General features: G+C 34.6%; 1 protein-coding gene across 7 annotated transcripts in view; it reads left to right on the top strand.

Annotated features, from left to right (window-relative positions):
• Positions 1-23,517, top strand: part of NAALADL2 (N-acetylated alpha-linked acidic dipeptidase like 2) — a 1,407,963-nt gene that overhangs the window by 858,864 nt on the left and 525,582 nt on the right. For all 7 annotated transcript variants that reach the window (XM_074298220.1, XM_074298221.1, XM_074298223.1 and 4 more), the window contains one exon: positions 19,477-19,596. In XM_074298220.1, the coding sequence (XP_074154321.1) occupies positions 19,477-19,596 (120 nt within the window). The remainder of the gene's footprint in view (positions 1-19,476; positions 19,597-23,517) is intronic.

A 23,517-nucleotide genomic window follows, 5' to 3' on the forward strand; every position in this document is an offset into this window, starting at 1 on the left:
TTCTTTATCCTCCCAAATCTCTGTTGATTATAGTATTTCAGCTTCCAACACTCTCAGAATTCAGCTGGAGAAAGAAAGATAATATTATCTCATCTCTTAAGAGTTCCTCCCTTGCCTGGTGCAGATAAGTGTTACCTGATAGCATTTTCTTTTAAACATTTAATGTATTTTGAATTTGTCATACCAAAAAAATGAGTATTTATATATGTATATATATATATACTCATTATATATATATATATACATGTATATATATGCATATATATGCATATATATATATATATATATATATATATATATATATATAAAACCTAACTAGTAAAACCTACAGAAAAAATTGTAAGACTTGATAAAGTAAAATGGAAAGATCAGGTTCCTCAGGACTAGCATCTCTCTGTATCTCTTAACTTCTGTTAATCCATGCTGGTTTCTATCTGGTTTCTACAAATTACTTGGTTAATAGAGCAACTGTGAATGGATATAGGAGATAAACATTTCTTATTAGAAATCCAGATCTTACTTCCTAGCTGTGTGACTCTGGGCAAGTCACTTAACTCCAGCCTCAGGGAAAAAAAAAAAAGAAGGAAGGAAGGAAGGAAGGAAGGAAGGAAGGAAGGAAGGAAGGAAGGAAGGAAGGAAGGAAGGAAGGAAGGAAGGAAGGAAGGAAGGAAGGAAGGAGGAAAGGAAAGAAAAAGAAGGAAAGGCGGGAGGAAAGGGAGAAAAGAAGAGGGAAGGAAGGGAGGAAGGAAGGAAGGAAGGAAGGAAGGAAGGAAGGAAGGAAGGAAGGAAGGAAGGAAGGAAGGAAGGAAGGAAGGAAGGAAGATGTTATTTTTCCCTAGCTTGATATTCATTAACAAAAAGCTTCAGCTCCTCCTCCTTTCCCATAGTGGTACAAAAAGGGGCACAACTCCATGAATTATTTCCTTGAACAAAATAGTTCAGTTCAACCAAATCAGAGGATTTTAAGATGGGTGATTTTGAACTGAACTAAGTCATGCTGCCAGCAAGTTTCAGAAGCAGCATTTGAATCCAGATCTTCTTTATTCCCTAAGGCTAACACTCTATCCTTTCTGACTTGCTGAATCATAACAAGCAATTATCGCATTTTGGTTAACTTTGTTAACTTCAGCTGAGCATGAGGTAGATGAGTACATCTTGGAAAGATCCTGCATTTTGAGACACAAGGTTTCATTGGAGGAGAGACTCCCCCACTGGAGGATTATTACTATAGTCAGACATTTTGGAACATCACTAATTATTTATTAGAGGGGTAAGCAGGATGGGCTGGATGAAAGAGTAGCTCTTCCTGAAGGAAGGAAGATCTCAGATCCTACCTCAGTTATGGGGTATGAGTGACCTATCTAGCAGTCTCTACATTTCCATAAGTCTGCCCCAGTTGGGTCCCATCATTCTGTGGGAGAGAATGGCTTATCTTCCAGAGATCACATTCTTTACTCTTGGTATTATCCCTCACTCACCACCATCAGGAAAGAGGTAGAGAAGAAGGATAGGAATAGCAGGGGTAGGGAGGACATGTTGGAGGGGATGTATGGTTATGGAAACTGTGACTCAAAATTTGGGAAGGATCATTAGATATGGGAGCTCAACTAGGAGAAAGAAACATACCTCTTCCCTCGTCAAATCTGCTACCCATTTATTACCTGGTACAAAACCCTATCTTCCACCCTAGTTATATTTCTTCTATTCATCATGAATGGGATGAGTTAATAAGACAATCCCAACTTTATTGTCATATCTCTCTTTCTCTTCAACTCCAAATAGCTTCATTCCTCAGAAATTATAGAAATTAGTGGGTACTATTGGGACTGTGTTTTGTATTAGATGCTATTTCTTAGAGTCTTAGAGGTATTTGACTGGCTTCCTATCCTACATCATCTCCTTTTTTCTCAGACAATAGGTGCCTTAAATTACACAGCCAGTAAATGTCAACTATCTGAGGCTGAATTTAGGTCCAACTGATTTTATTTGCTCTAGCCACTACACCACCTAGTTGTCTCATTTCTTTCAAATTATTTTATATACAGTCACTATTGTATCCACAGGAGATACATTATTATAACCAATATGGTTATAATTGAGGTCAAACTTTTAAACCTAAGCCATTACTTTGAAAATACATGTTAGCTAGCAATATGCATTCAGCTTTATCTTGTTACAAGTGTTTGTGTATCAAAACATCTTGGATGTGAGAGTTTCCACAATGATTCTTAATTAGGAAATTTTGATTACCAATTGAACCTTGGGTACAAAATACTTGAGATAGTTATACTTGAATCAGGACAGACAGAATTTGTGTTCCATGGTATAAAATTGAATCAAGGATTTTCAAGGTAAAGAACTTGGGGAATCAGCTGGATGTTAATCATGGCAGATTTGCATTTGTTCTGATTAGTTAGATTGTGGTTTGTTTTGTGTTTCAGTCATTTCATAGAACTTGCCTCTTGTTTTTGGTTATTGTGCAACTAAGGGGTTACATCACATAGCCAGTACATGGCAGACTCAGTATTTGGATCAAGATGTTCTTGATTATGGGATTCATTCTTTATCCTCTGGGCTTTGCTGCTTCTATGGAAAAGGTACCATGGACATTATTCTCCTTTTTTTCATAGATGAATAAAATGAAAGCTACTTGCCAATATTCACAGAGTTAGCAACTGTCAGAGACCAAATTTAAATCCACACCTTCCAGGATCCTTCTGTTTGCTTGCGATAGCTACAAGTCAAAGTAGACAGAACCCTGGAAAAATCCAGCCTCAAATACTTATAGTTACATGTCCTTGGACATGACATTCAACCTCTTCGTGCCTCAGTTTCCTCATCTGTAAAATGGATATAGTAGTAGCACTATCTTCCAAATGCTATGATTTGTGAAGATCAGATGGAAAATACAATTGTACTTTACAAACTTTAAAGTGCTATATTAAAGCTAGTTTTTATTATTATTTTATATCATTTTTGAAGAATGGCTTAGCTTTATTTAGAGACACAACTGCATAGTTCGTCACCAAGTGATGCGTTTTTGTTTTAGGAACACAACGCCTCATGAAGCTTATCTATTAACGTGTATAATGTATGAGCATTCACCACAGCTCATGACACATAGTAGGTGTTTTTAAAAAAATTGAATGGCTAATTAATATCTGTATGGGATTTCAGGTTTTTGAAGTATCAAAATATTAGTGCAATTCCTAATTCAAATCAACCTAGGGATGTTTTTGTTACCTGTGTTCTAGTAGGCTTCTTTTTCAATGTGGAGTATATTTTATTTAGTTAGCCGTTAAAAGAATTCTTAAGTTATTATAGTCTGGCTGCCAAAAGAACCACATAGCTCCTTTTTGTTTTGACAAGGTTATTTCTAGAATAGTAGCATTCCCTTCCTTTGTAGGGCCATCCTGTCCATTCATCATAGGGCCATTTTGTGTGAGCTATCCAATTTGTGCTTTCTGGTAACAGTCTAAACAGCATTTGTGATATCTGAGATCTACTTCGAAAACCTACTTAGTGCCAGCATGATGGATGGTGTGTTTTGCAACTTCTTTGGAATTCATCGTGCATTGGAAAGGTGACATTGTTTACCCCGTCATCATGACAGGTGGGTCAGTAGAAGGGTTCTAAGGAGACTTGTCCTGTCAGTTGTGAAATACATATTAGAATGGATACATAAATAATTTAGCATGGGTAAGGTTGGCTTGGGGGAATAAACACAGACTTGTGTTTTTATTAAAAGGTAAGGATCGACTATAATTCTGTGGCAAGGTCAAAGATTTTGCTGACAACTTTCCATTATCTTCATAAGTAGGCTATTTGGCTTTGCATTTCATTCCTATTCTTGAGAATTGTTCTTATAAGAAAAAAAAAAGATGAAGAAAAACAAACATCAATTATCACCTTTAAAGGACTAGGTGCTGTTATTTTTCTATGGTCTTATTTTTAAATCTCAGTTATTTTTCTGCTACGTTTTTCATATGTTTATTTGATTATCAATTCTAAAAGCATGTATTAGGCTCCCTTTCCCCAAAAAGTTTACATGTACACAAATAAGTCAATATAACATATGTTCCAAAAGAAATACAAAATTATTTTAAGGGCCACTTAGATCTAGGAGTGGTTGAACATTAGAAAAAGTCTCCTATAAGAAGAAACCTTGGAAGAAACTAGGAATTCTGAAAGATTGGAAGTTAAAAGGAAAGTCACTTCAGAATATTGGACAGACTAGAAAAAATACAAGATAAGAGATTTGTGAATGGGGAACAGCAAGTAGTCTTCTTTGACTGGAATATATTATAGCTAACTCCTTAACAAAATATATGATATGATGATATTGGTAGCTATATATTGGATATTAGGTAGTAGAAATAACAGAAATGATTAAAATTATAATTGTAATATGCCCTGGAAACTGGAAACAAATCATGTGCTTGGCTTCCTGAATTATTCCTAACTTTGATTTAATGTGATGAATATTAATTGATAAAGAAGAAAGCTCCTTGATGACAATGACTAAATATTAAAATATAAATAATACCCTGCTGTGTATTCTGAATTAAAACTGGCAGCTTGGAAGAATGAAAGGTATTCTTGAAGGTGGGATGATAAATCATGTAGAACTGGGCTTTAATAGCCCTTCTTGTCTATACAGATAAAGTATCAAGACATGGTTGTTTGTTAATATATAATATCTGAACAGCACACCTAATATTTTGTCAGGTTATCTATAAAGAAAAATACAGTCATCCTCCAGTTGTATAAAATTCCTTAATGTCTTATGGCTGTATGTTTCTTTCCTTGTGGCTAGGAGAATCATTATCTTTCTCTCCTTTTTTTCTTTATAATGTTTTCAGACAAAAGCTACCTTTCAGTACTAATCCACAGAGTGGCTTTGTGAAGTTGGTTCTATGTTATTCAGTGTCCTGAATGAAATATTAGGAGATTGGAGAAATAGGTTTACAAAGCAATCTTGTAGCTTCTTGCATGATATACAAAGACATTGCTGATTCACTATCCCTGGAAATAAGAACTTTGGATGGTTTTTAGTAGTGGTGATTGGTGTGCATTAATTGTCTACTCTACTTCCTTTGTCTCTTGACCAGGCCCCATTTCAGGAAAAAAAGGACTTATCTTTAAGGTGGTTGGGTTAGGCCGTTACCAATGTCCAACAATCAATCAACAATCATTTGTTAAATACCCACAGTATGTTGGACACTATTCCAGGGAACTACAGACACAAAAACAGAAATTGAATGCCTCAGATGGCTTGCATTCTATTGAGGAAAACAATATGGATAGGTGGATGGATACATAGGTAAATAGATGGACAGATGCTCTGACAGACAGATGGATAGATATATAAATAGACAGGCAGACAGATAGACAGACAGACAGATAGATAGAGGTAGCAAGACAGATGGATGGATGGATAGATGGATGGATGGATAGATAGATAGAGGCAGACACCTAGAGAAATATAGAAAAATATAAGCTCTCAAACCTTAAAAATGAACTAAAATACTTGATATCCTCTGTGTAAAATATTTCCAAAATAAATAAGGGTAATTTTAGTAGGAGACACTTACATGATCCAAAAGGTTTTGTTATTTTAGTTTTTCTTTGCTTTTTGTTGTGCTTGTATTTATTGTTTTGTTTTTCCCCATACAAAGTCAACTGGCCCAGATGTGCATGGAATCTCTGACTCGGAACTTTTATAAACATCCTCATTAAGTCAGCTGAGTCTGAGTTTAGGCCAACTTTGAGAAACTGTGTGGTCATAGAAAGAGTGCTAAACTTAGACTGAGGAGAACTCCTGGACATTCAAATATAGCTGTACCACTAATGCCCTTTGTGATCTTGAGTAATTTATTTCCTGAATCTGAAATTTAGTGGAACTTAAAACATTAATTTTAAGCAGCAAAAGTAAAATGTATGACCCTGAACAAGTGACTTAACTTCTTTCTTTGGGTCAGTTCCCTTGGAATTTGCTCAGTTTCTTCATCTGTCCTTCCCACTCCTAGAATCAGGAATACTCATCTTCCTGAGTTCAAATCCGGCTTTAGACACTCAGTGGCCGTATGATCCTGGGCAAGTTATTAAACCCCATTTGCCTCAGTTTCCTTATTTGTAAAATGAACGAGAGAAGGAAATGGCAAACCACTCAAGTATCTTTGTCAAGCAAAATCGCAATGGGGTCACAGAGTCACACATGACTGAAAAAAACAACCAAGCAACAAGAAAAATGAGCCTATCACTAACTAAGTCAGAGAAAGGTTACATTCTGTGTCAATGGAGGGAATTTTCATGTCAGGAATTATCTGAGCTCCTGAAATCAAATAAGCTGTTGCAAAGATTTTTTGCATAATCACATAAAATTGAGATGAGATTACTTGTACTATCTGTACAACTCCATAAATTTGTTGGGAAGAAAGCCCACTATGTTTCTTAAAAGTGTTAGTAGTAATTTTAAGTCTCCTTGACATTTGGAACAATTTAATTTTTGTTCCTATTGTGTCTACTACAGATGCCTAACAAATTGTTATTAAAATAATTGGAATTGAGGCATTTGGCTAGTCCTGGTCTATAGTCAGTGTGACTCCATTGCGTCTGGAAAAGTTGCAGCAATTGCCTGCCTAAATCCACCTTTCCCTTATGTTATTAAAATTTAAGTTTCTTGAAGAGAAGAACAGTATTGTTTTTGTGTTTGGATCTTTGGTACTTATCATGGTTCCTGGCATATAATAGGCATTTAATAAATTATTTTAACCATTTTTATGTTCTTGATTTCAATTGGCTTTTGAATTAGCATTATAAGATTAATTATTATGGTTATATTAATTGAACATAATAACCCTGGCTTCCTGATAACTATGACTTCAGAATCCATGAAGTTATTGTATATCCATTTAACTGAAATTTTCTAATATGTGTGTGTCTGAAAATGTAGATGAAAAAATAACTTAAACATAATGCCCCTGGTTAAGCATTCATCATAATATTCTTTCTTAGTGCATTTTGGAAAAAATTGCATCTTCTGGCTGGGAAAAAAAACAAGATCTGCTTTATGAAGTTCGATTAAAGCTTTAAAGTGGAGATAAATATATATATTTTGATGAGAAGGCTAGATCGAGAGATCTGTGTAATACATTTTTATTGAGCTACTTTTCTAGAAGAAAAAAATAAACTTTAAAAATGTGACTTTCTTTATTTAGAGAAAAAACTGCTCTTTTATATACCCAGATAGTCATATTATTTGCGGAGGAGGGGGAATCCAGGTCAGCAATGTCATTTTTCCTTTGGATTTGTTTTAAAGTATGTTACTCTGAGATAATCATTAATGATGTGACATTCTTTGTCTATCTCTTGTGTTTTGTATGGTATGACATATAACATTTCAATGTCCTGTGCAAAGCATGATTTCAATGGTTGTTGCTAATCGATTCCTTTGTTAATCTTAAAAAGTTCATGGTAAAAGTTGTTTCTATAGAATTCAGCTCCTTTATTAAAATGTAATTTGTTTTTAGTAGAAGTAGTTTTTTTGTTTACTTTATCAGTGATTTTAGGGAAGATTGAAGGATCTTTTTTTTTTGCAAACAAATCTGAACATTTTTTCATACTTCCACATTAACGAATTGAGTGTTACCATTAATCTCAGAGTAGGAAAAAGCTAGGTGCCCTTCCCAGGTCTATTTGCAGCAGCTGTCCCATTTTGACTCTGAAATTCAATCCTACCTGAAGTGGGCAACACTGGAGAACTTTCTCAGCCTTCCTGAAGATTGACTTAATAGATCCATAGTTCAGATCCAAATTTTCACATCAGTTACCTCAGTTCTTGGTTAATTGTCATCATTGACCCCCTCCCTCTTGCCAAGCAAACTTCCTGAGTTCCTCAGAGGAACAAGATTAGAACTTCTTATTCCTTTCTCACAGATTAGTTCACTGAAGCAAACAGGAAAGTCACAGGTGAGACATGGATTTTCTCTTGCTCTGGGACTAATGATAACATAATACTAGAGCTGAGCCAATAGAACACAAGCGGCTGTCCCTGTCACCTAGAAAATCCCGTCATCCTCTGAAACCCTCCAGCCTTTCTGCCCCATCATCAGTGATTATTGGCTTTTGAATGCTTCAAGTTATTCCTTACCAGCCCATAGATTTATTTGTACCAATATACTTTTACATATGGGCTAAAAGAAAGACAGCATGCTACATGGGGAGAGCTTTGGAAAGATATGTGTTATCTCTTTATCTACTTAAATAAAACTATTCTGAATATTTATTCAATAACTACATTGAAACTAAGCAGGTAGCAACTCTGGATGATTATTTCTCTTCAGAAAATCATATTTATGTTGTCACTAAGCATTATATACTATATGTCACTGAAGCAAACAGTTTTAAGAAGGTGTATAAATGTTTGTGAGTAAAAACAGGCCATGTGTTTAGAGAGGTTACAGTTTTAACTGATCTTTTCCAGAGTTGTGATCTCAAGAGATTTCACTTGATGAAAAGCCCTTGAGCAGAAAAAACAAACAAAAAATAAAGACAAAAAACCTACGCAACAAATGCTGAGAAATACTTTTGAATGAAGGATATTTTATAAGTAATGGAATGTTTTTAAGTAAGAAAAACAGTTAATGTTTCAAATCTATGATTGTGTACGATGAGAAGTTAGAAAGAGGCGTTAGAGATCATTTAATCTTTCCCTATTTTTTTTTTGCTAATAAATAAACTGAGAGGACAGATTGGGCAAGTGACCTGTCTAAAGTATCCACACTAGGTGGACATCATTTTTTAAACAGCTACAGTGTACCAAGCACAGTGATACAGATTTAAAAAACTCATATATTGTCTGCCTTCATAGAGCTTACAGACATTCTGCTGAAATACTATAAGGAAATAGATTTAGGCTTGAAAGGGACCTTAAAAAGTATATAATTCAACTTCTTTATGCCCTGAGTCATACAAGGTATGTGCCATACCCAGAATTCAAAGCTAGGTTTTCTGATTCCAAGACCAATGTTCTTTCTATTACTGCACAAATAGAAAATACTGTTATAGGCATTTCAGCTTAGGTTCTCCATCCACATATTTAAAGGTTTTTCAATACATCACACATGAATAGCATGTCTTCCATTTAAACAGCATTGGTGTTAAGCTGTATGAATGTCAAAGTTCATTTCCTTTATTTGGAAGACTCTATCTCTGAAAAAATAAAACAAGCCCATTTTTTACCTTTTCTGATTTCTAAAATTTCTGATTTATTATGAAATGACTTTTCAAATCAGAGTTTACTTTCCAACTCTGTCAGTCAATGACTTCATCAATACTTGGCAAAAACTTGAGACTATGCTCTAATCTAACCCCTTACAAGAAGAGAGGATGACCAAAAAAGACTAGGTTGAAAATGTTGAACTTGAAACCCATTGGAGTGCTCCCAGCTTTATAAGCAGAGATACTGAGGGGCAGGCCCTCCTATCACAGAGTGCTTTTTCTCCTCCCAGGATGGCTTCCTCTCTTTGAGTCATTGGTCTCCAGGGACCAGCCCATCTGCTTTGCTTATTCTCCTCCCCTGAGGCCACTATAGCTTGTGAATTCAGTCTCACAACTTCTGTTCCTGAAGCAAAACTGCAAACCTTTGGAGATTTCCAAAAGGTTTCTCTTGCTATAAACAATGAGAAAGCAGATTGGAGCCAGTATTAAAAAGGGGCAGGGGCTGGGGCCATGTTATGTGTTCCAAAAAAAAAAAAAGTATTTTTAAGATGCTTCCTCAGCTTGGTTCTTGGGACTCTCACCCAAACCCATCCTGCCCTCCTCCTTTCCCCATATTGGTACTGTTGTTTCATTCAGTTAATGAAAAATGAAACAATTTAATATGTTCTCTAGTGTCAAAGGATTTCCTTTCTCTTTCAGAGACATCAAGTTCTGATATGTAGAGAACTAGGCCCTGTGCTTGGAGTATCTATCTGAGTTCAGTTCAAGTACTACCTGTTTTTAACTCTGGACGAGTTATTTTATCTCTCATAGACTTCAGGTAACTTTTTAAAGCTTATAAATTATAAAGAGATTGGCAGTCTACATTAGAAGCAAAATTTTTAATTTAAAAAAAGAAAGAAGGAAAGGAGGAAGGTTGGAAGAAAAGGAGGGATGAAAGAAGGGCAGAAGGAAAGGAGGGAGGAAAGAGAAAAGATATAGGGAAGGAAGAAAGGAAGATAGAGAAAAGGAAGAAGAAAGGAAAGGGGAGAGAAATGAGGAAGAAAGGAGGAATTAGTGAAGGAAAAGATGGAGGGAGAAAAGAAGAGAGAAAGATGAATGAAGGAAGAGAAGGGAAGAAAGGAAAAAGGAAGAAAGAAAAAGGGAGAGAAGGAAGAACAAAAGAGAAGGAACAAAAAGACAAAGTAAGAAGAAAAAAGAGAAGGAAAAGAGAGAAAAGTAAAAGAGAACAATTCAGTAAGAAAAAGTAGACCAGTACAGATGAATTATAAATTAGTTGGAAAACCCAACTATCAAGCAAAAACTTCTTCAAGAAATGTGAGAAAAAGAGAGAAGAGAAGTTACTAAGTGCACAAGGTAGGAAGGAGTTTAATTAGAAAAATCTTTAAATAACTGGTTGCCAATCTCTGTAATTGACACCAGGGACCAAGAAAAGCAAAAACCAATCAGATTTTGTGATTCCACTTGGGGTTTTCTGAGCAAAAGTATCAGGGTATTTTCCCAGTTCCTTTTCCAGCTCATTTTATAGATGAGTTCACTGAGGCAAAGAAGGTTTAACTGTGTTGTCCGGAAGCACACAACAAGTAAGTGTCTGAGGCTGGCTTTGAATTTAGGAAGATAAAGTTTTCTGACTCCAGGCCCAACGTTTTATGGATTGTACCACCTCTCTGATAGCATATATTAAGTTCTTTATAAAGGTTTGTTGATTGGCTGATTAACCCAGTTTCATCAGGTCTACTCTCTACTAGCAAGATTTTCTCTGCTTCTATTGAGCTTTCATTTCATTATTTCTCCATTCCATTTCTCTTCTCTCTTTTTCTCACATTTCTTGAAGAAGTTTTTGCTTGATATTTTAGCTTTTTCCATACCATCCACTCACTCCTCTTCTGCTTATAACCTGGGAACCTTCTATTCCCAGCTTTCTACTGAAATTGTTACAAAAAGGAAACCATTTGCTTACTTACTAGCAAATTCAAAGACCCTTTTCCTCAGTTCCAAGATATCTTCCTCCTTGTTCTCTTTCCCATTCCTTCTAGAATTTGGATAGCGCCTTATTATTTTGCAAAGAACCTAAGGTGCATTATCTCATTTGGTCCTAACATCGAGGATTATTGTGAAGCAGGTGCTGTTATTATCATCTTTTAAACATAAAGAAATTGAGGGTGAGAGTAGATGAATGGTTTGCCCTCAGAGCGCTGGAAATTACCTTTCAGACTCCATGTCTGGCTTTCTCCCCAATGTGCAACTTAGCTGCCTCATTCCCTCCCAAAGATCTTGAATTTCCTTTTTCTTTCTCCTGTATCTGTACTGAATGGCTTAAGTCTTTCACCACTGCAAGCTCCCACATGGAACCCTGCTTTCCTGATGATCACTTCAGTTATCTAATACATATAGATCAGGGTTAGCCATATTGCACTCAGGGCCATTTTCTCCCTAGCTGTCTTGCCTCTTCCAATGTACATTCTTTTCATCCTCCTTTCTAGTTTTTGAAACATAAGAAATTATCTCTGTCATTCTAACTCTATGGTTCTACTCTGTGGTCCCTATATATTTCCAAAGCAAAATACTCCCCTTTGGCTAACACTCACATGTATATTATAACTCCCCTGGGTATTACAATACTTCCCTTAAATTTCCTTTCCTTCCTTTGCTTAACCCCTTCCCTCCTCCTCCTCCTCTCTACCTACTTCACCTTCCTCTCTGCAAAATGGGAATAATAATAATAATAACTTCCTCTTTTGAGAATCAAATATAATGTTTTAAATGCCCTTACTACAGTTATTGATGCATCATAAGCAATATATGAATAAAATTCCTTTCCCCTCCTTCTGTCACCTACTTGAATGAAGGAGTTAAGTACAAATCTTTATGGACTGCAATTAAACATTTGGGAGGGCCCAAGATAATGAGAAAGCTCGTGGGACCAGGGAATTGTTAGCATTAGCATTAGCACTTTGGTGTACACTTTCAGTCCAATTTTCCACCTCATAGAACTGAGGTTGGTCAGTCAGCAACTCATGAGACATGAGTTAATGGTAGGGTAGAAGAACAATTTTTAAAGTCTCTTCTTCCAAAATCCTAATGCAATGTTTTGCTTCTGTTGATGGAAATAGAACCATTTTGTTTTATTTCATTCTGTGTTCTAGTTCTGGATATGCTACCTTTTAAGCACTTTTTTTTATCTTGAGCTCACATTTATAATGTAGCATTGTTACCCCCTAACATACTGCCATGAGGGACAATCCATCAAAATCAAAGCATTCTCTGATTTCTCATCCACCCAAAACCATTACTAATGATACTCTACTTTTATGAACTTTATATAGACCAGTCAGAGGCTCTGACAATTTAAAATAAAAGATTTAACCATATCACATAGCAAGTAAAATGACAAAAATATTAACCCCAATCACATACCGTGCCAGGGGTTAACACTATGCAAGAGCAAAAGGCAATGCTCATAGAGCACATTTTCCCAGGGCACACACATAGAAGAAGAATTAACTCCATTTTCCTTCAGCAGCTCTCCCTGATTTCAACCCCATGGAACATCTTATTCCCCCTTTAGCCTCCTTTTGTGTTATTTTCCTTTATTTGATTATACGCAACTTAAGGACAAGATCATCTTTCTTTTTCTTCTTTGTATCTTGAGCACTTAACACAATGCCTTGCATGTAGTAGACACCTCTAAATGTTTGTTGAATTGAATAAAGGACACATACAGAACTTGTAAGTCTAGAACAACTCTGGCCATTAGAGTGTCTGGCTTACCTGTCAGTACCTTTGATGATATCATCATGCTATTGATTGACTGAAGAGTGAAGCCTCTAGGATCATGTCTTTGTGCTATCATCCTTATCAACAGGCCATTACAGTTGTGTGTCTCCATTAGTCTCATTTTCACTGAGCTTCCCTCCCTTCTTCCCTTCTACATGTTCAAGTCTTCTTCATACAATCATCATTTTACAAATGAGGAAATGTCTACCCAAAAAAGCTTAAGAAAACCTCAATTTGAAGCCAATTCTTCTAACTCCAATTCCAGTGCTCTTTTGATTGTATCACAAGAATTAAGGATTTTCATTTGTCACATCTAGCCCAAATAACTGACAGAAAAGAACAGAATTTAATATAAAATTTATTTTTTTACTGATTGTGATTTTGAATCAAAATCCCAGAGCTCAGCCAACTATCTAATTTAGGATTAGAAAATCCTTTTTAACCGTAGTTATTTCTTGGGTGGGGATCCTGTGGCCATAAGATTTATTATTGATTCTATGAAAAATATATCAGGGATCCTCGGGGAAAGTAAGATCTCTGAAACCTAGGCTTTCCCAAATGATTTGCAAATGTAATTAATTGGGAAAATGGCAAAAATAACCCTGTCCTGATGTCCTTGTGCAAATTTCTTTCTTTATTACATATGTTTGCCAACAACAAAACTTCTTTACTTCTCTTTGTTCTTATGAGGAAAAACAAAACAAAGAACAAAAAATACAACTTTATTGTATTCCTACATTAGATAGAAACATTGTCATATAAAGCCTTAATAGTTTCCCTTTATATTTTTACAAAGTGTGTATTTAACAAAAATTCATGTGGAAGCTGGATATTGATGTGTTTTCAGGCTGAAAATAAAATAAAGGAGGGTAACATCCAATTGCTTTGATTCACTTAAAACAAGTGTCAGTGATCATTTTTTGTTGTTATGTGTCTGCTGATGAATAAGCTCTGAATTGCTGATATAATATGATTTCTGTTCTTAATGCCGGTATACTTTTAGTTCTGGTTGATGGTAATCCTGATTAGACATTCCTTAATATTTTATATGAATACATAGTCCAGCATTCCAACAATTAATGTTATTTTTATTCAAATATGCTTTTATTATTATATTATCTGTTTCTTATGTTCCATTGTTTAAATCAGGGGTGCGGTCTTTTTTTTTTTCTTTTTTGCCAAAAGTCATTTGAGTATTTATAACATCATTGGCAGGTCATACAAAATTACCAATTTATAAAACTCAAGCAATGGGAGTTGTTCTACCTAGCTTTCAACTCATTATGGCATGCTATTTGATTATGCAAATGCTTTATGGGCCTTATATACTGTCTGTGGGTTCCAGGTTTTTTGCCCTTGGCTTAAATTAATAAGTCTATGAATTTTATTTCTTTCCATGTTTTTTCTCTTCCCTTCTGACTCCATCTTGATTTTTTAAATAGTTATGAGATCTCATATAGAGTTGTGAACCATATTTAAGAAGCTGGGATAGTCTAACCTTTCCATTTAAAAAATGAAAATACTGAAACAGAGTTTATTTAAGTGGTTTTTTTCTATTGTCACATAGCCAGTAAAGGGAAAAACTGGAACTCAGGCCTAAATCCTTTAACTCCAAATCCAGAATACATTCCCTGCATTCGTGCATCTTTCCCTGATCCCAGGAATTTGAATAAAAGTTGGAAATGTTGAGTTATTAGAAAAGCATCATATTGATGTATATATGCAACAGAGTACTTGGTCTTTGCAACAGTTGACTTGACAATTTATCATAACTCTGTATATTGATTTGTGCTTTGGGAAAATTCAATGAGCTTTCTTTTAACTGAGCAGTGAACACTATGATTCTCTGTTTGCTGGAAGGCAAGTGAAAAAAGACAATTTCATAAAGGCCTTAGTTCAGAGGCTTCCTCAGTAGGCAGTTGAGATATGTTTATCATCCCCTCTCCAAGTCCTAGCAATGTGAGTGCTAGGGGATGATTGATTTTTAATAGATAGTCTTAAAGTGCAACATGTCTCATGAAAATTAGGATATTGGTCTATACAAATAAACATTTCTTCATGGAAGTGCATGGCTTTGACTCTCATTTTTGGGCTATTTGCATTAATTAATTAAAGGCTATGTGGTAAAATAGAAAAGGGGCCAGAAGATGTGGTTCCTTTCTCCGACACTTTCTAGCTGTGTGTTATAAGACAAGTCAGAAGCAGCAAAGTGGCTTGATGGATAGAATGCTAGACTTGGAATTAGGGAGATCTGTATTCAAATAAAGCCTCAGATATTTATTCACTTGGCAAGTTATTTAAGCTCCGACTCAGTTTCTTCAAATATAAAATGATAAGAATAGCACCTACATTCAGGGTTTATCCCTATTCCATTATTTTTCTCTGTTTAATATATTTCTGCACTAAACTTTCTTTCTCTCCTTTCCTCTCTCCCTCTCCATCTCCTTCTGCCACTCTCTCCCTCTATCTCTCCTTCTCACTCTCTCTCACTATTCTAGCAGCAATTTTATGGGACATAAAACTTACTCCATCTATATTCCTTGTTTGTTTGTTTTTTTTTCCCTAGAATATCTTCCTCCCACTCTCTTTGCTCCCCCTTCAGAGCATTAGAACATTTTGATTCAATTGAATACATTATTAAGTATTAGTAGATGCCAGCCACTGTGCTGAAAATGGCATATATAAAAACAAGCAAAAACAAAAACAAAAACAAAAAACAAATAATCATTGCTCTCAAAGAGCTTACAATCTAATAAATTATTCCCAAATCCTCATATGTTTTAATTTTTTTCTATATTCTGTGATATTATTAGGGTTCTAAGGGAACTTTTTATCATCCCACTCATCTCATTAAAATATAAATACTCCATCCTTATAAAATTCTATCTGATTGTTCTTTGTGTTTGCTTTATTATGTTTTTCTTGATTCTTGTGTTTATATTTTGAAGTTTCCATTCAACTCAATTTCATCAGGAAAGCTTGAAACTTAACCATTTCATTAAAATTCCACTTTTTCAAATAGTAGAATTATACTCACTTGATGATTAAGTAATTACTGATTGAAAAGATATCTTTTACATTTTGGAATATTATATTCTATGCTTTCTATTTTTCCTTAGAGATAGTTGTTCAATCTTGTGTTTGTCTGATTATTAGAACTTAAACTCTTTCATTCCAGCTGATCACATATTTTTCTCTGACCTAGAAGGATTGAATTAAAACATTACTGGGAATTTACATTTTAGGGATTTTTCATGAGCCATTTAATGGGTTCTCTCTATTTTCACTTTGCCCTCTTGGTCTAAAATGTCTCAGCAGTTTTCTTTTATGAGTTTTTAAAATATGATCTCTCCAAGTTCTTATATTGGTCATGGTTTTGAGGCAGTCAAATGATTCTTAAATCCTCTATTTTTTAATCTTTTTCCAGATCAATTTTTAAAATATTAGACACCTTAATGTTTTCTCTAATTTTTAAATTTAAAACTTTGTTTTTAACATTTCTTATTATCTTGTAAAGTTATTAACTTCTGTTTGGACCATTCTAATTCCAACTCCATAAGCTAATCATAGCTAGGTTCAAGAGTGACTTGCTGCTAGATTAGTCCTGCTTAAAGCACCAATGGCTGTCTGTAATCCCAGTATCTCTTGGCAATCCCTTCGCTCAATATTGAGCTGGCCTAAAATTGGAGCAGAATTTGCCATCTATTCTGGGTCTGTCTCTCCTTTCCAAAGCTGGAGCTAAGTCTAAAACTGGGTGATCCTACACTATTGACACAATTCTATTAGGATTTCCATAGGGCTGAGTCTATGATCCTGGATAATCCTTTCCATGATTCCTTAGGGACCAAATTTGGGATCAATTTATTAGTTAACATCTAATTAATATTTAATCTGGCTTTCTACTTAGATATTTGGTGGAAGAATTATAGGACATCTGAGCTGTATCTCATATACCTAACTACTCCACTATCTTTGCTTATCTCATTTAATTTTTAAAAAGAAGTATATATTTCTTTTTAAAAGAAATATATATATACACATATGCATATATGTATATGTATATATATATATACATATATATGTGTATATATACATATATATATGTATGTATATATATTAAAGTTGAAAACACAAACATTTTCATGAAATCCTGAGGAGCATACTCTCCCATATATCACTACAGTCTCTGGAGAGAGTTAGTGCAGATTTAATATAGCTTCTACATAGTATTTGTCCCTCTCCCTAATTCACTTCCAGATACATGGGTAATGAGTAAATGAACTATATCTCCATTACTGTTAGAATGAGCTCCTTACTGTCCTATGAATTTTTATATGAATTACATCTCCTACAATCTGCAAGTTCTATTTTTTTTTACTTTTTGAAGTTCACAAGGTCATAATCCTCTCCAGTCTCTTTTACTTAAAATAAGAAAAATAGACACAGCAGCTGTTGCACTCACAGATCATATCACAGTGGACTCATTGGAGAAATAAAAAACTGATACCTTTCCTTTCAATAAGAGTTTTAATCCTTGCTTCCTTACTTCAGTACTTCAGGAGCAAGGCAGACCAAGATTCATGTTCTGACTGACCTTTTGAATGAACCCCAGATCCATATGTGTGATCAGTCTACATCTAAATCTTATCGTGTTGTTACTAAGATAGATTACAGAATATTTTAGGATACTCCAAGATCCATATAGGGAGGAGAATTAGTCAAGTACTTTGTGTACACTCATAAGATCAGTTCCCTTGTTTCAAAAAAAAAAATTATTTTTTAAAGCCCATTTTTAAAAATTATTCTTGTCCAGGATTTTTCAAAAACTTTAATAATCTTCAGTTTGTGGTGTCTACTTGTGGTTTTACCAGAGCTCAAGATAATGAGAAAATAGCTTTGAAAGCATTACCATCACTAGGAACATGAACAGGCAACATAAAAAGAAAATATCAATTAGCCAAGTAAATTGTCCTTCACCAGGGCTATCATTTGTGTCACAAACAATTAGTAGCTTAAAATTTATAAATGAAAAATAGAAAACCTCTCATGTGAACAATGGTATATTGATATAATCAGCCTTTTAGCAGCTAATCAGTATCATGGTACGAAGGAGAAAGTGTGTGTACAACAAAGACCAATGTTTGTCACATAATAAGTGCTAAAAATGCTTACTGATTGATCTGAATGATTAAAACCTTGCCTCTAATTCCTTGATACCTAGTAACTTAAAATAAGTCATATAACCTACCCAGGCCACTTTCTTCATGTTTAAATCTAAGACCAAAAAAGATGGCCCTGAAATCCTTTTTCTCATTAAATCTTTGAACCTATGATATTTTGGATAAACTTCTAGGTTGGTTTGAAAAATAGTGGCCACAAGGTCCAGATCTGTGCAAAATCTTAAGAGGGCAAAAACTGTGGCCAAAAACTATTGTGACATATTTCTCAGATTGACTAAAATGACAGAAAAAGATAATTGTTAAAATTAGAGGGGATGTGGGAGAACTGGGACATTGTTGGTGGAGTTGTGAATTGATCCATCCATTCTGGAGAGCAGTCTTGAACTCTGTGAAGGACTCTAAAACTGTGCATCCCCTTTGATCCAGCAGTGTCTCTACTGGGCTTATATCCCAAAGAGATCTTAAAGGAGGGAAAAGGACCCACATGTGGCAGCCCTTTTTGTAGTGGCAAGGAAACTGAATGAATGCCCATCAGTTGGAGAATGACTGAATAAGTTATAGTATCTGAATGTTATGGAATATTATTGTTCTGTAAGCTCAAGAGGATGATTTTAGAGACCTGGAGAGAATTACATGAACTGGTGCTAAGTGAAGTAAGTAAAACCAACAGATCATTATACACGGCAACAACAAGATTATATGATGATCAATTCTGTTGGACATGGCTCTTTTCAACAAGGAAATAATTCAGGCCAGTTCCAATGATCTTGTGATGGAGAGAGCCATTTGTACCCAGAGGGAGGACTGTGGGAACTGAGTGTGGATCACTGCATAGTATTTTCACCTTTTTTGTTTGTTTCTTTTTCATTTTTTCCCTTTTTGATCTGACTTTTCTTGTGCAGCACAATAATTGTGGAGATATTTATAGAAGAACTCCACATGTTTAACATATATTGGATTACTTGCTGTCTGGGGAGGCAGATGGGGAGAAAGGAGGGAGGAAAAATTTGGAACACAAGGTTTTGCAAGGGCGAATATTGAAAACTATCTTTGCATGTATTTTGAAAAACAACATTGTTACAGGCTACTTAACAGTTATATTTCTTTGACAAGCATAGAAAAGCTACTATTCATCTCTTACTAGATGATTGGGAAATGATGGCAAGGGAATCAAAGAGTTCAGATCAAGGGCTTCTTTGCTGCACATAATTTTGGTTCAGTCTTCAATCGCATATTAATAGATATATTTGGTAAATTTCTGTAGTCCTTTATTTTCTTTTTTTTTTTTTTCTTGAAGGCTGAAGTCATTGATGTGATGTATGGGACTATTGAAGATGTAACCCGGATTCAAGTGATGAAAAACGTGACCAATAAGATTGCCCTTTTAAAACTGGGAAAACTCCCTTTACTCTACAAGGTTGGTCAAAGAACTCTACTGTATGAGGATTATGGCTTTTTTTTTTCTTTTCTTTGTTTTTTATTTTTTTGGTAGCAAAAATTTACTGGGCATAATGCCTACTTCCCCCAACAGGAAGCCTTACAAAGTGCTATTGAGGGTGCAGAACATAGATTTAAATTTGATAACGTGAAAAATAGAAGGCTTGGAAATTAAACCCATAATCATCCTCTTCACCTGACTATGACACTTTTAATTAGTTAGGAAAACAGGGCTCTAACTGCACGCTGTGTTTGGGACCAGTATTGACTAAGATATGCATCTTTCTGATATATTTTATCATCTGCTTGAGATGAGTATCAGCCACTGACTTATCTCAAGAATTTAATTAAATTATAATGTGCTAAAGAGAAGCTGAATTTTGATTGATTTTTATTAAAATGGAAGTTTATTAACACTTATCCACTGGCTACATTTGCATAATTAAGGCAGTTCAAACTAAGTATCTGATAATGAGTAAACACAATAGACAACCCTTACCACTAACTCTAATCCAGTAATTTTTTCTCCCATTAATCAGAAATGGAGAAGGAAGCACTGGAACTTCCTGTTTTAGAAAGATTTTTAATCTCTCCTTCTATCCTTTCTCATTCATATTTATGTAAAATGTAAATAAGCTTTGCTGTTTCTCAAGTCACTCCAACCACCTCCTGTCCTTCAATTGTTAATATTCTATAGTAGAATGTTATATGGGAAGAAAAATGGAGGGAATTGGGAGGGATAAAAGGCAGAGTTCCATTCTTCCATAGTGTTTTCCAAGAATGTCCCTACATCAAAATCAGATCCTCCAAAAAGTGATCTCCAGTGATGTATTTTAGTTATTTGTCAAAATAAATGAAAGTATATTATATCCTTAAATTGTATGGTGGCACATATACAAAATATATTAAAGGGATACCATAGTCTCTTATTTTCTGAGTCACACTGACTCAGATTGACTCAACAAGCATCCATTAAGCACCTACTATGTATCAGGCACTGTGCTAAGTGCTACAGAGTTTACAAAAGGCAAAAAGTCCCTGATCTCAAGGAGCTCACTTTCTAATGATGGAGAAAGCCCAAAACTTCCTTATACATACAAGATATAGAAAAAAAGAAAATTGGATGCATCCTCAGAAAAGCTACTAGAATTGAAGGGGACCAAGAAGGATCTTTTGTAGAAGATAAAAGCCAGGAGGCATGTATGCATGCATAAATGAATGAATGAACAAATAAATAAATAAATAAGCAAGCAAGCAAATAAATGAATGAATAAAAAACATTTTAGGGTTAAAGAAAATGTGTAGTCCAAAAATAAAAGCATATGCACTAGGAAGAGCAAAAAAGTCAGTTTCTGGATGATATATCCTAGGTGTTTCATTATTCAATTCATTTTCAGTTATATCCAACTCTTTGAGACCAAATTTGGGGATTTCTTATCAGAGATTCTAGAGCAATTTGTCATTTATTTCTCCAGGTCATTTTACAGATGAGCAAACTAAAGCAAACAGGGTTAAGTGACTTGCTCAAGGTCAGGCAGCTAATAAAAGTGTCTGAATCCATTCAGATTTTTAACTCAAGTCTTCCTGACTCCAGGTTTGGCCCTCTGTCACTGAGCCACCTAGGTGTCCATTCTAAATATGAGCCAGACTTAAATATATCAAAATCCTTTTTTGTTGCTATCTGCTGAGTATGTATAATTCATGGAGAATAATAATATCACAAAACTCTTAAAATACACTGCAAAAATAGTACAGAACTATGACAGATAAGTTTTAGATGTGATTTTCAGTTGGACTGGCCACTTATGACCCATCTGTATCATGACACAATTGTCAAGGAGACAGATGCATGGTTAGTTGCCATTATTATCCACATAGACCCATGATGCTGATCCCTTAGATAAAAAACTTTATGTGGACCAGCCAAGGTTAAAAAGTTCTATCTCTAAGCACATTCATATGGGCTTGACAAGAGATTTAGCATTATCTCTGAGGCAGAAAGACATGATGAGTTCTTGAAGTATTGATATTCTTTTGCTTTATAGTATATTAGAATTCCCTATAATTTCTTTTGTTTGCCCTTCTATTTTGTTGGCGTGCTTGCTCCTATATTTATCCTAATACATTCAGTCTGTCAAAAAAGTGAGCATAAATGTGAATATGATTGGGATATGGATGGTACCACAGTCCCTAGTGTCCCTAAACTCCATCAAATATTTCTCTGAAAATATGGACTGAAATTAGATGGTAAGAATCTACAGCTGGGAAAAGAAGGGCAGAGAACCAAATGACTTCTGTGTTAAACATATCTATTAATCATGCCTCTGAATGAGCATCTGGACTAGGAAACTGCAACTGGATGACTAGAGAGAAAAGTTAATCCTATTTCAATTTGGAGCAGTTACTAAATCATGATTCAAAATATAAATTGGGGAGGGACGTTATATGTGGGAGATATGTCAGGCAAAGGGGACATATATTGTAATGTGAAATTATTTCCTAAAATGAACAGGAAGGAAGTTGCATCCAAGGAAAGTAGATCTTTAGTTTTATTATAAATATTATTTATATATGTAGTAATGCATATTCCAAGAAGGGATTGATATGGAAATCTTCACATTTGACTGAAAAAAAAGTGGGAACAAGAAAAGATTTTCAACAAATGTTCCTGGACATGGGCACAGACATATTAAAAGAAAGAGAAAGAAATACACTTAGGACCTCTCCAATGAAGGTTAGTTAAAAAAAAAAAAAAGAAACTTATTTCCTTAAACTTAAATTTATGAGAAATGGCTTTAATTTTATTTGCTTTTTTTAAATTCATAGGTATTTGCCTTATGGGAGAATGTTTTATTTCCAAAAGTTCTATGCAAATATTTCTCCAATTGCCATAATATCTTGGATTAATTTTTCTCTATGTCAATGGGAAATCTATCATATAGGATCAGGAATAGAGAAACATTGGATTTTATGATTTTAATAGTATAGCAAAATTCTCTCCAAATATGGGTTCTTCTAGGAAGATTTATAATTTAACAGGAAGTAGACAATTCTTATCTAGAGAAATGTTGGGAATGTCAGAACAAATTACAAACATGTGAATGTAATATGAATGTAATAGATGGGTGGAATTTAGAGGAATTTGAAGAAACTTGGAAAGACTTGCATAAAATGAAATAGTTTGAGATAAGGAGAATCAAGCAATTTGTACAGAATACAATAATTCAGCAACAACAACAAAGCAGTGAAGGAATCAATTTATTTTAATGAAATGACTGATGATCTTAATCCGAGAAAATAGATCAGATATGTTATTTTATAGTCTTTATAGAAAATAAATGGTCTAAGGCTGAAAAAATGTTACTTTTGCTTTTTCCATGAGTCTTTTCTTTTAATTTAAAAAATATTTAGCTGTTTGTTTTTTATTTTAAAATTACAAAAGAGGCTCTTTGTGTGATCAAATAAGATAATTTTTGTAAAATGGTTGGGACAGTATCTACTACTTATCAGGTATTTAAATGCTTAATCCCTAGCATTGTACAAAGTGACCATCATATTAAACACACAAACAAACAAAAACCCTAAATACATTTTTAACTTCTTTTTTTCTCTTCCAGACTGGAAGTGCAAGAGCCATTCGTGGTCTTGAACCCAATGATAATAAGCATGGAAGCTTTAACTGGCTTCTTTTTTTTTTCTATTTCCCCTCACCTTAGGTAGGTTGGTAGCCTTTTACTCCTATAAGTTTGCTATATTTCTGTATTTGGTATAGAGACCCAAATAACTTTAATTTTACTCTGCCTAAGAACTCTTACACTCAAGCAATCTATTGTCATCTTTTCCCAGCAGTAGAGATTACAGGCATATGCTACTATGCCCAACTGAAACATGTTTTTAAAAG

This window comes from Sminthopsis crassicaudata, chromosome 3, assembly GCF_048593235.1.
Source record: "Sminthopsis crassicaudata isolate SCR6 chromosome 3, ASM4859323v1, whole genome shotgun sequence".
Lineage (NCBI taxonomy): Eukaryota > Metazoa > Chordata > Mammalia > Dasyuromorphia > Dasyuridae > Sminthopsis > Sminthopsis crassicaudata.